At 46.6% G+C, this 16,376-nt stretch overlaps 1 protein-coding gene across 3 annotated transcripts in view; it reads right to left on the bottom strand.

Annotated features, from left to right (window-relative positions):
- The window catches only part of RTKN (rhotekin), a 179,467-nt gene that overhangs the window by 82,466 nt on the left and 80,625 nt on the right, over nt 1–16,376 (bottom strand). For all 3 annotated transcript variants that reach the window (XM_063457516.1, XM_063457515.1, XM_063457517.1), the window contains exons 2-4: nt 9,566–9,765; nt 4,814–4,875; nt 4,094–4,147 (exon numbers count right to left, since the gene is read on the bottom strand). In XM_063457516.1, coding sequence (XP_063313586.1) covers nt 4,094–4,147; nt 4,814–4,875; nt 9,566–9,765 — 316 coding nt within the window. The remainder of the gene's footprint in view (nt 1–4,093; nt 4,148–4,813; nt 4,876–9,565; nt 9,766–16,376) is intronic.

Below are 16,376 nucleotides of genomic sequence, written 5' to 3'. Positions count from 1 at the left end.
CAGAGGGGGGCCGAGCACACTCAGTTCTTACCTTTCCAGATTCTCTATAACTTTCGTGAGCCCTGCAGCCATCAGAGCGTTGCCACGGGTTACCATGGCGACGCTCCACACAGAACGCAAGCCGGTCTCGTGAGAGTTAGACAGAGAGGAGCTGGAAAGTGAACACGAAGTGTGCTGGGGCCCCCTCTGCAGTGTGCAGACAGTGGCTGGTTCCTTCCACCATGCCACCGGACCACCAGGGAATGTGATCTCCCCCCTCACTGGCCAGGTAAGAAGCAGGAAGGGGGGAATACAATAAAAATATACACACTTTGCACTCACTACACACACTATACTCACTACATTCACTATACACACTGTGCACTCACTACACACACTACATTTACTATACACACACTACATTCACTATACACACTGTGCACTCACTACACACTGTGCACTCACTACACACACTACATTCACTATACACACTGTGCACTCACTACACACACTACATTTAATATACACACTGTGCACTCACTAAACACACTACATTCACTATACACATTCTGCACTCACTACACACACTACATACTCCATATTCACTATACACACTGTGCACTCACTACACACACTACATTCACTATTCACACTGTGCACTCACTACACACACTACATTTAATATACACACTGTGCACTCACTAAACACACTACATTCACTATACACATTCTGCACTCACTACACACTCCATATTCACTATACACACTGTGCACTCACTACACACACTACATTTACTATACACACTGTGCACTCACTACACACACTACATTTACTATACACACTGTGCACTCACTACAATCACACTACATTCACTATACACACTGTGCACTCACTACAAGCACACTATATTCACTATACCCACTATGCACTAACTACACACACTACATTCACTATACACATTCTGCACTAACTACACACACACTAGATTCACTATACACACTGTGCACTCACTACATTTACTATACACACTCTGCACTCACTAAACACACTACATTCACTATACACATTCTGCACTAACTACACACACACTATATTCACTATACACACTCTGCACTAACTACACACACTACATTCACTATACACATTCTGCACTCACTAAACACACTCTGCACTCACTAAACACACTATATTCACTATACACACTCTGCACTCACTAAACACACTACATTCACTAAACACACTGTGCACTCACTACAAGCACACTACATTCACTATACACACTCTGCACTCACTAAACACACTAGATTCACTATACACTCTGCACTCACTAAACACACTAGATTCACTATACACTCTGCACTAACTACACATACTACATTCACTATACACAGTCTGCACTCACTACAATCACACTAGACCCACTATACACACTTTGCACTCACTACATTCACTATGCCCACTATACACACTTTGCACTCACTACATTCACTATACACACACACACAACATCCACTACAAAAACTCACACTCTGCAGCCATTATACAAACACACACACTACATCCACTATACAAACACACTCTGCATCTAATGCATACAAACATGTGACGAGACCAATCTCGCCACATTGCATTGGAGGATTCTGGTTGCCAGCCTCTTGCCTTTGGACTATGGACCCGACTTCATGTGAATGTGTTAACCCAGATAGCTATGCCATGGAGCCCATTTGTGTAGTTAAAGACTTCGGCTCCGTGGCAATTGAACTGTGTGAATAGGATCTGAGCGCTATTCGGTAGTTTTGTGCGCTCAGATCCCAGCTATCTGGGGATATGTGAAATGTCTGTGTGTTATGTGTAAAAAGTGACTTTATGTATTTTAAAGTGTTTTACTGTCTTTGTGTCCCCATGTGCTCAATTGAGTCTGTCTCTGTCCTAGGAGGTAATTGGATTACTTCTCCAGGAGAGAGGGCTCTGTAAAACCGGTCTGAGCCGGAAAGCCATGCTGGCAGGGGTTTTAAAAGATACTTTACTAACTTTTGAACCCCTGGTCTGATTCATGCCATTTTTTAATATGTTGTTCCCCTGAATGGATTGATTGTGGATATGTATTTTTATGTATGGTTTCCGAGTTATTAAAGTTGGAATATGTGGGATGTAACTGATGTATGAGTGGTTGTTTTATACCTCCCTGTGGGCGGACCTGTATTTGTAACAACTGCAATAAAAACCAGGCTGGGTGTGCCAGCACCTCAGATTCTGCTTGACCCTCAAACCGATGTGTCGTCTTGTTTTTGGGGGAATTGAATTGTATGCTGACTGCCAGGAGTGTAAGCGGATTGTATGCTTTTCCTGTTTGGCTGATTCCAGGATTCGTGTGTTTCCAGTTCGGGGGTGGGTGAATTCGTACAGTTTGCAGTTCGGTTCGGGTGCTTGCAGTAGCTGCTGGTCTATGGAAAAGGGAGATATCACCTAAACTGGGTTTTATCCTCTTGTAAGTGAAACGGTCCGTTACAAAATATTACATACATTACACAAAACGTACAATCTGCATCCACTATACACACTGCATCCATGACACACATACCGCATCCACTACACACATTCTACATCCAGTATACACACACACGCACACACACACTTTATCTGTGACGAGACCAATCTCGCCACTGTGCATTGGAGGAGCCTGGTTGCCCGCCTGCTGCCTTTAGACTATGGCCCCATGTTGAAACACTTGATTTTCCCCTGCAAAGACATGAAAGCCGGGTCATTCGGTGCTTGCCCTGTTTGAGCGGTGATACCAAAGATAGCTATGCCATGGAGCCCATTCGTATAATGAAAGACTTTGGCTCCATGGCAATTGAACTGTATGTGTGTGGTCTGAGCGCTATTCAGCAATAATGTGTGCTGAGACCTAAGATATCTGGGGATATGTTGCATGTCTGTATTTTATGTAATAAATGTAACCTTGTGTATTTTATTGTATTTTACTGTCTTTTTACTGCCATGTGCTTAATGGAGTTTTGCCTCTGTCCTTGGAGATAATTGGATTACTTCCCAATTATCTCCAGGATAGAAGACCCTGTGGAACTGGTTTTGGGCAGAAAAGACATGCTTCATTTGGTCAAATAGGACTACGATCTGTCTTTTGAACCACTGGACCAATTTGTATGATTTTGACGTATGTTTGTATTTGGAGTATGCTGATACTGAAAATGTAAGTTTATGTGAATGTGATGCATACTTTTAAAGTTATGAATAATGTGGAAAAACTGTATTTCTCTGCTTGTGATAATTACATTACCCATTGTGTAAGGTAATTGTATCACAGGCAGAGGGGAGGATTTTGTGTGGGAGTGTCTGAGTGTATTGTACGTGTTTATTGGTTGTTTTCCAAAACCCTGTGGGTTGTACTAATGTGTATATAAGAACAATAAACCCACAGCTCTGTCTGTTCACTGCTTGACCCTTAACATGGAGCTTTGTCTCGTTCTTGGGGGGGATTTACTGTATGCTGTTAGAGACTGATTGCCAGGAGTGTAAGCCGCTTGGGTGCTTTTCCTGTTCAGCTGCTAGCAGCTATTCGTGAGGTTCCAGTTGGGGAGTTTGGAGCATTCCCTTGTATCCAGTTTGGGAGTTTGGTGTTCTGCAGTAGCTGTGCCTGTGTCTCTGGAAGGGGAAGATTTACTAATCGGCTGTTAACCCCTTTTATGCCTGGGGGTGCCGTTACATTATCCTTCTGGGCGGACTTGGGGCAGGCTCTGTGGGTGTACTCGGGGGCAGGTCTCCAGGGATCCAGACCTAGAGCTGTATCAAGGGCCCCAAAATTTCTGATGGCAGCCCTGGGTAGCCTCATAAAATGTAAAACTGTATTGTTATGTGTGCAGTTCCTTAATCTGAAGTATGTATATATTTTAGTCTCAACGGCACCATCATTCCTGCAAGATGCATGTTCTGGGTGTACCCCCAGTTTGCATTTGATCTTTACTATGAGAGACAGACATAGACACAGTGAGCCTGATCAACAGACTGCCAGAGAGTCAGAGACACACAACCAAACAAAGCATGTCATGATACATAAACAACCAGTAAGTAAGCATGTACAGGTTAAATTTTCACCTCCTTTGTTTTTAAAATATTCACTGTCTTTCCACATTAAAGGAATCCGCAGATCTGTGGAGGACAAGAAAAAAAAAAATCACTTCTGATCAAGAAAACTGCTCTTCCCAACAATGTCATCTCCGTCAAATCTCCCTCGCATCCTCCCCCCCAACTGCAGCTCCTTCAACCCACCAACCCAGACTGCAGGTCCTTCAACCCCACTGACCCAGACTGCAGCTCCTTCAACCCCACCGACCCAGACTGCAGCTCTTTCAACCCCACCGACCCATACTGCAGCTCTTTAAACCCCACCGACCCATACTGCAGCTCTTTAAACCCCCCCCTCCCCGACCCATATTGCAGCTCCTTCAACCGACCGACTCAGACTGCAGCTCTTTCAACCCCACTGATCTATACTGCAGCTCCTTCAACCATCCAACTCAGACTGTAGATCCTTCTTCCCACCCCCCAAACCCAGACTGCAGGTCCTTCAAGCTCCCCCAAACCCAGACAGCAGTTTATTCAACCAATCATCTTATCCTCTCCTGCAGCTCTTATCCCCTATGTGACCAACAGGACTCCTTCCACTATATTAGTGACCCAAACTGGTCTCTACGACCCAGAACCCTGCGCTAACACATTTCTAAAAAGCTGCCTTCTCCACCTTACAGCTGTTAAACATTTAATTATCCCTTCCATACGTTTCTCGCTGAGCGAGGCTATTTTATGGTATCTTACCTGAGATGGAAAGCTTCCCCTTACAAGGCACACGGTCATCTATACCCCCTCCATCATACGGCCTGGAAAAAATGATCATCAACTTTATTAGTAATTGTAGCAGAACCCGAGTCCTAGCAGGGACTCTCCTCCGCAGGTTACACTTAAGTACAGTCAGGAACAAGTAAAATAATCCAAGGGAACAGTCAGGTACAAGTAATATTCTCCAAGAATCTCCCACCTCCTCCGCAGCAACTGGACGACACACAGCTCTGAGGGTGCAACTGAACTTTGTCATTTACACGGCTTTGTTGCCTAGTACCATGCGAGGGGTTTCACATACAAGAATGCAGGGTTTTCAATCCCAAGATCCTTTGTGCCTGCGTGATAATTGCCTGAGAAAAATCATCTAATTTAATTATCTCTCAGGTACAGAAAATACAACAAAAAAGCCTGTATCCCAAAAGTACCTCAACCATACCGCAGAACCCCATGAAAAATACATTCCCTGATAGCACCGATCTGAGTGTCCAACATATCTAAGAATCACTCAGATCGGTTTGGCAGAATGGGAATGGAATTTTGTCAAAGTTTTGACCGGCCAGGCATGAGGCGCTAACCCAAAACAGTTCCAGGGAAACTGGTGCCCTAGCCGGTCTCTGTTCGTGAGGTTCTTGTGCTAATACCATACAAGGGAATCTCTTTATTCCTGGATACAAATGCTACCCCCGTTCGGTAGTTCATATCTCCCGAACGTTGTTCATGTAGGTGGTTGGGAACTGGAACGGGCAGCAGTCTAAGGTTTCGCATTCGCGCGAGTGCCTAGACGAAGTGTTCCAGGCACTCAACGACTAAGTACCGCTGCCCTTGTTCGGGAGACAAGATGGCCGCCATACTTTCTGCCTTGTGTTCGGCTATATGAAATGGCGGCCACCAAGGGGAAGCACTTAATTGTTTCCCTTGCGGTTTCGCACTTGAGTGGTTGGTGTCAGGGGTGGTCCTTGTTCGGGAGACAAAAAGAACGCGTTTGTGTGAAGTCTCTCAAATGGCCAAAGAGGAACCATATGAAATAACAGGGGGAAAACACACAAAAAGGTGGAAATTTTATTAGAGGGGCACAGACAAACGAAAAAGGGGAATGGAAAGAGTCTAGCAAGCATCCATTCCGCTACAGTAATCTATTAGAATTACAGAATGGAGAATATTTCGCGTTTTTAACACAACAAACACAAGCAGACAGTGTTAAAGTCTTATCTTCTAACTGGTCAATAGATGTGATTTTGGAGACACACGCTGGGATCGCTATGAATAAAACTATTAATACAATAATAATATAGGGACTGACCATTAAACATGTCACTGTCATTAGTACACTGTGACCCTGGGAGGGACTGACCATTAAACATGTCACTGTCATTAGTACACTGTGACCCTGGGAGGGACTGACCATTAAACATGTCACTGTCATTAGTACACTGTGACCCTGGGAGGGACTGACCATTAAACATGTCACTGTCATTAGTACACTGTGACCCTGGGAGGGACTGACCATTAAACATGTCACTGTCATTAGTACACTGTGACCCTGGGAGGGACCGACCATTAAACATGTCACTGTCATTAGTACACTGTGACCCTGGGAGGGACTGACCATTAAACATGTCACTGTCATTAGTACACTGTGACCCTGGGAGGGACTGACCATTAAACATGTCACTGTCATTAGTACACTGTGACCCTGGGAGGGACCGACCATTAAACATGTCACTGTCATTAGTACACTGTGACCCTGGGAGGGACCGACCATTAAACATGTCACTGTCATTAGAACACTGTGACCCTGGGAGGGACTGACCATTACACATGTCACTGTCATTAGTACACTGTGACCCTGGGAGGGACTGACCGTTAAACATGTCACTGTCATTAGTACACTGTGACCCTGGGAGGGACTGACCATTAAACATGTCACTGTCATTAGTACACTGTGACCCTGGGAGGGACTGACCATTAAACATGTCACTGTCATTAGTACACTGTGACCCTGGGAGGGACTGACCGTTAAACATGTCACTGTCATTAGTACACTGTGACCCTGGGAGGGACCGACCATTAAACATGTCACTGTCATTATTACACTGTGACCCTGGGAGGGACTGACCATTAAACATGTCAGTGTCATTAGTACACTGTGAGCCTGGGAGGAACTGACCATTAAACATGTCACTGTCATTAGTACACTGTGACCCTGGGAGGGACTGACCATTAAACATGTCACTGTCATTAGTACGCTGTGACCCTGGGAGGGACTGACCATTAAACATGTCACTGTCATTAGTACACTGTGACCCTGGGAGGGACTGACCATTAAACATGTCACTGTCATTAGTACACTGTGACCCTGGGAGGGACCGACCATTAAACATGTCACTGTCATTAGTACACTGTGACCCTGGGAGGGACTGACCATTAAACATGTCACTGTCATTAGTACACTGTGACCCTGGGAGGGACCGACCATTAAACATGTCACTGTCATTAGTACTCTGTGACCCTGGGAGGGACCGACCATTAAACATGTCACTGTCATTAGTATACTGTGACCCTGGGAGGGACCGACCATTAAACATGTCACTGTCATTAGTACGCTGTGACCCTGGGAGGGACTGACCATTAAACCTGTCACTGTCATTAGTACGCTGTGACCCTGGGAGGGACCGACCATTAAACATGTCACTGTCATTAGTACGCTGTGACCCTGTGAGGGACTGACCATTAAACATGTCACTGTCATTAGTACGCTGTGACCTTGGGAGGGACTGACCATTAAACATGTCACTGTCATTAGTATACTGTGACCCTGGGAGGGACCGACCATTAAACATGTCACTGTCATTAGTACACTGTGACCCTGAGTGGGACTGGCCATTAAACATGTCACTGTCATTAGTATACTGTGACCCTGGGAGGGACTGACCATTAACATGTCACTGTCATTAGTACGCTGTGACCCTGGGAGGGACCGACCATTAAACATGTCACTGTCATTAGTATACTGTGACCCTGGGAGGGACCGACCATTAGACATGTCACTGTCATTAGTACACTGTGACCCTGGGAGGGACTGACCATTAAACATGTCACTGTCATTAGTACACTGTGACCCTGGGAGGGACCGACCATTAAACATGTCACTGTCATTAGTACGCTGTGACCCTGGGAGGGACAGACCATTAAACATGTCACTGTCATTAGTACTCTGTGACCCTGGGAGGGACTGACCATTAAACATGTCACTGTCATTAGTACACTGTGACCCTGGGAGGGACCGACCATTAAACATGTCACTGTCATTAGTACACTGTGACCCTGGGAGGGACCGACCATTAAACATGTCACTGTCATTAGTACACTGTGACCCTGGGAGGGACTGACCATTAAACATGTCAATGTCATTAGTACACTGTGACCCTGGGAGGGACTGACCATTAAACATGTCACTGTCATTAGTACACTGTGACCCTGGGAGGGACTGACCATTAAACATGTCACTGTCATTAGTACGCTGTGACCCTGGGAGGGACCGACCATTAAACATGTCACTGTCATTAGTACACTGTGACCCTGGGAGGGACCGACCATTAAACATGTCACTGTCATTAGTACACTGTGACCCTGGGAGGGACCGACTATTAAACATGTCACTGTCATTAGTACACTGTGACCCTGGGAGGGACTGACCATTAAACATGTCACTGTCATTAGTACGCTGTGACCCTGGGAGGGACTGACCATTAAACATGTCACTGTCATTAGTACTCTGTGACCCTGGGAGGGACTGACCATTAAACATGTCACTGTCATTAGTACTCTGTGACCCTGGGAGGGACTGGTCATTAGTACACTGTGGGGGCCACCTGATGGACCCCCCTGGCAAGCGGCTGTCTCCCTGTCACACGCGGCGAGGGAGCTGTGTCCTCTCTGCTCTGCTCTCTCGCGCGCAGTTTGCTGATGCCAGGAGCCAGAATATGATGTCATATTCCGGCTCCCAACATCAGTAGACAGCCTGCGCGGCGAGAGGGAGCAGAGCAGAGAGGACACAGCTCCCTCGCCGCGTGTGACAGGGAGACAGCCGCCTGCCCCACTGCAGCCCCACTGGTCCCCAGGGACCCATCCATGCCAGCTTTCCCAAAAGGTATGGAGGCTGGGTGGGTGGGAAATGTTAATTAATAATTTGTATATATGTCTGTATGTGTGTGTGTGTATGTCTGTTGGTGTGTGTATGTCTGTTAGTGTATGTCTACCAGACAGCCACTAGAAGGACCTTCGGGTGGTTAGGTGACTAGAGGTGCTTCCTGGGGCAGTGCTGCACAGTGTGACTGACATTCAGTGTCTGAACTTTCCTCATAGTGATGCATTGATTTAATGTATCTCTATGAGTAGATACTGATTGTCCAGAGCTGTATGGCTTGTGCTGGCTCTGCCCCTGATCTGCCTTCTTTGACAGTCTCAGCCAATCACTTTTTATGATGTCAGCCAAGTAGGCAGACCAGGGGCAAAGCCAGCAGCTGCAGAGTTGAACAAAAGTAAGATTTTACTATATTTAGGGGAGCAAGGGGATGCCAGAAGGGCTAGATGGTAGTTTTAACACTACAGGGTCAGGAATACATGTGTTCCTGACCCTGTAGTGTTCCTTTAAACATGACATTGTCATTGGTACACTGTTTCTTTGAGAGACTGACCCCCTAATCCATGCATACACTGTATAAATACCTGCGTGTGCTGTGTTGCAGAACCTGTTCCTCTTTGCGATGTTGTAACTCGGACATGTACGTCATAATGCGGTTGTTACAGATGAGAAGGTTTTTTGCAGCTTCCAATGCCTGCTCCTTCTGTGTACACGCTCCCAGCAACTTCACAGCTCCTTCCCGCATCCGCACCTCGTGGTCAATCCGCTTCTGTATGTCTGTATCCTGAGATGGGATAGAAGAATATACCAGTAAAACAAACATGGAAACATCGAATGTGACGGCAGATAAGAACCATTCGGCCCATCTAGTCTGCCCAATTTTCTAAATACTTTCATTAGTTCCTGGCATTATCTTATAAACATTGCAAGAACCTTACAACTCTGTATGAGTGATACCTCGCACGCGGCCTTTCCGCTTAGAGCACCTCGCACCCGGCCGAGAGTACCTCGTACCCATTGTCCCTGCCGAGAGTACCTCGCACCCATTGCCCCTGCTGAGAGTACCTCACACCCATTGTCCCTGCTGAGAGTACCTCATACCCATTGTCCCTGCTGAGAGTACCTCACACCCATTGCCCCTGCTGAGAGTACCTCGCACCCATTGTCCCTGCTGAGAGTACCTCACACCCATTGTCCCTGCTGAGAGTACCTCGCACCCATTGTCCCTGCTGAGAGTACCTCGCACCCATTGCCCCTGCTGAGAGTACCTTGCACCCATTGCCCCTGCTGAGAGTACCTCGCACCCATTGTCCCTGCTGAGAGTACCTCGCACCCATTGTCCCTGCTGAGAGTACCTCATACCCATTGTCCCTGCTGAGAGTACCTCACACCCATTGCCCCTGCTGAGAGTACCTTGCACCCATTGTCCCTGCTGAGAGTACCTCACACCCATTGTCCCTGCTGAGAGTACCTCGCACCCATTGCCCCTGCTGAGAGTACCTCGCACCCATTGCCCCTGCTGAGAGTACCTCGCACCCATTGTCCCTGCTGAGAGTACCTCGCACCCATTGTCCCTGCTGAGAGTACCTCGCACCCATTGTCCCTGCTGAGAGTACCTCGCACCCATTGTCCCTGCTGAGAGTACCTCGCACCCATTGTCCCTGCTGAGAGTACCTCGCACCCATTGTCCCTGCTGAGAGTATCTCGCACCCATTGCCCCTGCTGAGAGTACCTCGCACCCATTGTCCCTGCTGAGAGTACCTTGCACCCATTGTCCCTGCTGAGAGTACCTCATACCCATTGCCCCTGCTGAGAGTACCTCGCACCCATTGTCCCTGCTGAGAGTACCTCGCACCCATTGTCCCTGCTGAGAGTACCTCGCACCCATTGTCCCTGCTGAGAGTACCTCGCACCCATTGTCCCTGCTGAGAGTATCTCGCACCCATTGCCCCTGCTGAGAGTACCTCGCACCCATTGTCCCTGCTGAGAGTATCTCGCACCCATTGCCCCTGCTGAGAGTACCTCATACCCATTGTCCCTGCTGAGAGTACCTCGCACCCATTGTCCCTGCTGAGAGTACCTCATACCCATTGCCCCTGCTGAGAGTACCTTGCACCCATTGTCCCTTCTGAGAGTACCTCATACCCATTGTCCCTGCTGAGAGTACCTCGCACCCATTGTCCCTGCTGAGAGTATCTCGCACCCATTGTCCCTGCTGAGAGTATCTCGCACCCATTGCCCCTGCTGAGAGTACCTCATACCCATTGTCCCTGCTGAGAGCACCTCGCACCCATTGTCCCTGCTGAGAGTATCTCGCACCCATTGCCCCTGCTGAGAGTACCTCATACCCATTGCCCCTGCTGAGAGTATCTCGCACCCATTGCCCCTGCTGAGAGTACCTCATACCCATTGTCCCTGCTGAGAGTACCTTGCACCCATTGCCCCTGCTGAGAGTACCTCATACCCATTGTCCCTGCTGAGAGCACCTCGCACCCATTGTCCCTGCTGAGAGTATCTCGCACCCATTGTCCCTGCTGAGAGTATCTCGCACCCATTGTCCCTGCTGAGAGCACCTCGCACCCATTGCCCCTGCTGAGAGCACCTCGCACCCATTGTCCCTGCTGAGAGTACCTCGCACCCATTGTCCCTGCTGAGAGTACCTCGCACCCATTGTCCCTGCTGAGAGTACCTCGCACCCATTGCCCCTGCTGAGAGTACCTCGCACCCATTGCCCCTGCTGAGAGTACCTCGCACCCATTGTCCCTGCTGAGAGTACCTCGCACCCATTGCCCCTGCTGAGAGTATCTCGCACCCATTGTCCCTGCTGAGAGTACCTCGCACCCATTGCCCCTGCTGAGAGTACCTCGCACCCATTGCCCCTGCTGAGAGTACCTCGCACCCATTGTCCCTGCTTGTAGCGGAGAGCTGGTCTTTCACAGGTTAACTCCACTAAAGGTCCCAGTACGGCTCAGGAACAAGTTATAAAATACCATAGAGTAATAATCACAGCAAGCAAGGTAATCCACGAATATCCCAATACGGATCCCAATGACTGGACGACACACAGCATCGGGAGCAGAACTGAACTTTTAATCACACAACCGTCTTTTAAAGCTTCTCCCATGCAAGGGAGAGATTTACAGTAATTACACAATACACCAATCATACACGAGTTGCCACCTACACATCCCCTCCTATTAGTGTGACACATAATCCCATTATACAAGTTAGACACATATTCCCTGGGTTTCTGGATGTACCCCTAAACATGTTACATCCCCCATTTAAATGTTACATCCCCTGGTAGCCCTGATCTGGGTGAGACACATATCCAAAAATCACCCAGATCGGACCAAGGGTTCGGGAAATTCATGGAAGTACTAAAAAGACCGACGGCGCTGGGGTTAACAGACGAAAAGGGTTCCATGTATTTTGGCCCTGCGGTCGGTCACAGAAAAGGGAATGAAACACACGAATGGCTTAGGTTAGGAGAGCTGGGGAGGATTTGGGTAAATCCCCTTGTTCGTGGGGTTCTTTCTACCGAACAGGAAGCCGTTCGGTAGTTTGTACACGAATTGGCGGCAGTGTGGAGGTCTCAGCGGTGTTTGCCTAACCGAGTGTCCGATTTGGGTTCCAGACACTCGACGGCAAAACACCGCTGTTCAGGAGTTTAAGTGGGCCACCGCACGTGTTCGTCTCCTGAATGGCGGCCACCCAGAGAACAAAAAACACTACACAAACTGCCAATTAACCGTTTGCAACATTGTTGCGAACGGTAATTGGAGGCACACTTACTCCTGGGGTGGTCTGATTGTTCGGTAGTTTCACTTGCATAATAACTGGAGTGATTTTACCGACGAATGCTGCATACACATGTTAAAATTCAACCGAACACATAGGAATAAATGCAATTTTTAGGACAGCCCAATGCCATCCGCTACACTGCTGAGAGTACCTCGCACCCATTGCCCCTGCTGAGAGTACCCTGCACCCATTACACTGCTGAGAGCACCTCACACCCAGTCTCCCTGCCGAGAGAACCTTGGTCCCTTCTGATGAGCCGTGAGGCTTAAGGTTGCTGCATGGCGAAACGCACGTCAGAATACGTAGTAGCTTTAGAAATTGTGTAAACCAACAGGTTTTCAGTGCAGACTACTGCACTTTTAGGAATACAATGCTCTCACAAAATACTGAGTAAGCTACCGTATCGCTTAATAATTAGATACAGACCACAAAGCTGTTTAAGCAAGATATTGTTCCACCTTGCAGATTGTCAAGGATTTAGGGGCAGCATGCTCCTGTAACACACTGTAGCGGACACCCTGGTAAAGAGGGGGGGTTTCACCGCCTGTTGTGAGAGGGATGCTGTAGAGCAGAGCAGGAACAGCTCTTACAAGAGCTAGTGATTATAATACTCCAAAGAGCAATGCCAAGAGCAGGGATTATCGCAGGTATAGCTTTCCCCTACAAGCACGAGACAAGGCTCTGTGTTGAGGGTAAATAGGACCAGAATTTTAATGGAGGCACACTGGCCTTTTATGCAAGTTTCCCAATAAGGGTGACCCCTAGGTGGACCTTGTTGGGCACAGGGATAAACCATTAATAAACCAATAAAAATAGAGTTATACAGTGAGACACTCCCATACAGTATACACATTCCCTCCCCTCTGCTTAGGAGATAATTTAGTTTATTACTGTATCAACTCAATTATCTCCAAACGAAACAAGACAATTTTTATGCATTTGTGGGAATACCTCAAGATCATATGAGAACCCCATAAAACGTACATTTCCGATAGCCCTGATCTGGGGGAACAACATATTCAAAAATCACCCAGATCGGTTCAGGGATTCCTAAGTTATATGGAAGTCCCATTTTTGCCCGGCTGCCGCGAGGCTCCTGCCCAGAATAGTTCTGCTGGTGCGGCCGGTCTCTTTCGGGAGTATGCAAACATATCAAAATAACTGTTAGTGTCTGTGGTTCCCCAGTGTCTCTTGTTCAGATGATTAAATATACCGAACACCGCTGTTTTCGTGCAAGGGAAAGTTGAATCAATGGAAGTCTGGAAGTTCCAGAGGTGTTCGTGCAGTCGTGTGCACGAAAATAGTTCCATACACTTGATGACAAAACACCGCTGGCTGTTCGACAGTTTAAGATGGCCATCACCACGTGTTCGTGCATACGAACAACGACCACCCAGCCGACCACTCAGAATGTTGAGGTGTTTGTGGTTTCCCAAGGTGTTGGAAAGGTTAATGGGGTCAATAGGCAGCACACTCCACTACTGGGTGGTCGGCCGTTGATTCGGTTTTTCGAACGAGATCAGGGTATTCATAGGGAAGGTTAGAATTACCGAACAAACAGACAAACTAAGAAATAAAATATAAAATCCAGGGACAGAGAGGTCCGTCACACACACTTAGGCCGCAATCAGTCTAAAATCATTAAGCTGTTTCTGTTTGTCATATTCTAACTTGAGTTCATAAGAGACCCTCAAGTCTCAAATGCCTAGAGATAACGATATGGGCATGTTCTGCATCCCTAATTAATTAGCAGTGAATAAGGAGAAACGTTTGCTATAATATTAAATCAGAGGTATTTAGGTGAAAGGGATGAATTAATAGACCTAAAAGTAATTAGGTTGCTAAAACACAATTGATCCGCTAATCAGCCTTCCTCATTCCCTCTCTCTTACATTACCATTCCCTTACTGAATAAACATACTCACAGAACTAATCAAAAATCCTACTTTGAAACAGTGTATACTAAAAGGTTACACACTAATAGATCATTTCCTGTAACTGATACATATTCACCATTTCAACAAAACTCTCTCTGATATATTACCAAGTAGAATATTGGCAAAAAATAATCCCCTACTGACAGGGAAACAACACCAACAGTGTGAAGACTGCCTGTATTCATAGTTACTGGGCTTACCCCTTGCACTGTTTAGCAGAGCGTTCCCTTTTTGCTATAACAGACATTACAGTATCTGTAATACCCATGTCTGACCAGTAGAGGACAGCACTTTTCTGTTCCATCTACTTGACATTCCAGTCACAATCTATTGAGTTAGATCAGCTAAGGATAACACCCTCTGGTCTCCACCTGATAAAACGTTAATCGATTGAGCACTTAGCGCTTAGTTTTTATCCTTCTATTTTGCTTTTTGGTTTTCTTGTCATTATTATTTACACGCAGTCACATTTGGTGAAAATTTGGGATTGTGGGTGTTTGAATAAACTTCCTTATTTTATTTTGCATAAATTATTAAACGTTAAGTTTTAACGATATATATATATAATTTGATAGCATGACAGGAGGATTCATATTTGCTTAAAGCAGCACTGTCATGCCGAATCCCGTTTTTTTTTTTAACCCCCCTCCCGCCCCCACTACATCCAATCGACCCCCTAGTCACCCCCAAATATAAATAACTGTTAGTGTCTGTGGTTCCCCAGTGTCTCTTGTTCAGATGATTAACCCCTTAAGGACACATGACATGTCTGACACGTCATGATTCCCTTTTATTGCAGAAGTTTGGTCCTTAAGGGGTTAAATATACCGAACACTGCTGTTTTCGTGCAAGGGAAAGTTGAATCAATGGAAGTCTGGAAGTTCCAGAGGTGTTCGTGCAAATGCCCCTAAGACCCCCACATTACCTATTTTTATTCTTTATCTTCTGCCCCGATCTATATTCAGGGCGCCGCCATCTTTGTGTGGGTAGGTGAAGTCCCTGTGGGACACGTCATCTGCCCACACTACACAGACTGTGAGATTCCCGCACATACCCAGTGAAACAACTGGACATGCGAACAGGAATTTCACCTATTCATTCATTCAACAGACAGACGAATGAATGAATAGAAAAAAATCAGACGAACAAACTAACACTGAGTATCACTGAGTATCACTGTGTATCACTGAGTATCACTGAGTATCACTGTGTATCACTGAGTATCACTGAGTATCACTGAGTATCACTGTGTATCACTGTGTATCACTGAGTATCACTGTGTATCACTGAGTATCACTGAGTATCACTGAGTATCACTGTGTATCACTGAGTATCACTGTGTATCACCGAGTATCACCGAGTATCACCGAGTATCACGGAGTATCACCGAGTATCACGGAGTATCACTGTGTATCACTGAGTATCACGGAGTATCACTGTGTATCACTGAGTATCACGGAGTATCACTGTGTATCACTGAGTATCACGGAGTATCACTGTGTATCACTGAGTATCACGGAGTATCACGGAGTATCACTGAGTATCACTGAGTATCACGGAGTATCACTGAGTATCACTGTGTATCAGTGTTCGTTTGTTCGTTCAGTTTATTACAAGGAGGGAGCTACCGGCGTGCAGCTCCCTCCTTGTAATA

The sequence above is a fragment of the Pelobates fuscus genome, chromosome 6, assembly GCF_036172605.1.
Source record: "Pelobates fuscus isolate aPelFus1 chromosome 6, aPelFus1.pri, whole genome shotgun sequence".
NCBI lineage: Eukaryota > Metazoa > Chordata > Amphibia > Anura > Pelobatidae > Pelobates > Pelobates fuscus.
Note: the sequence above shows the minus strand (reverse complement) of the source record. Positions and strands in the feature narration are given on the sequence as shown.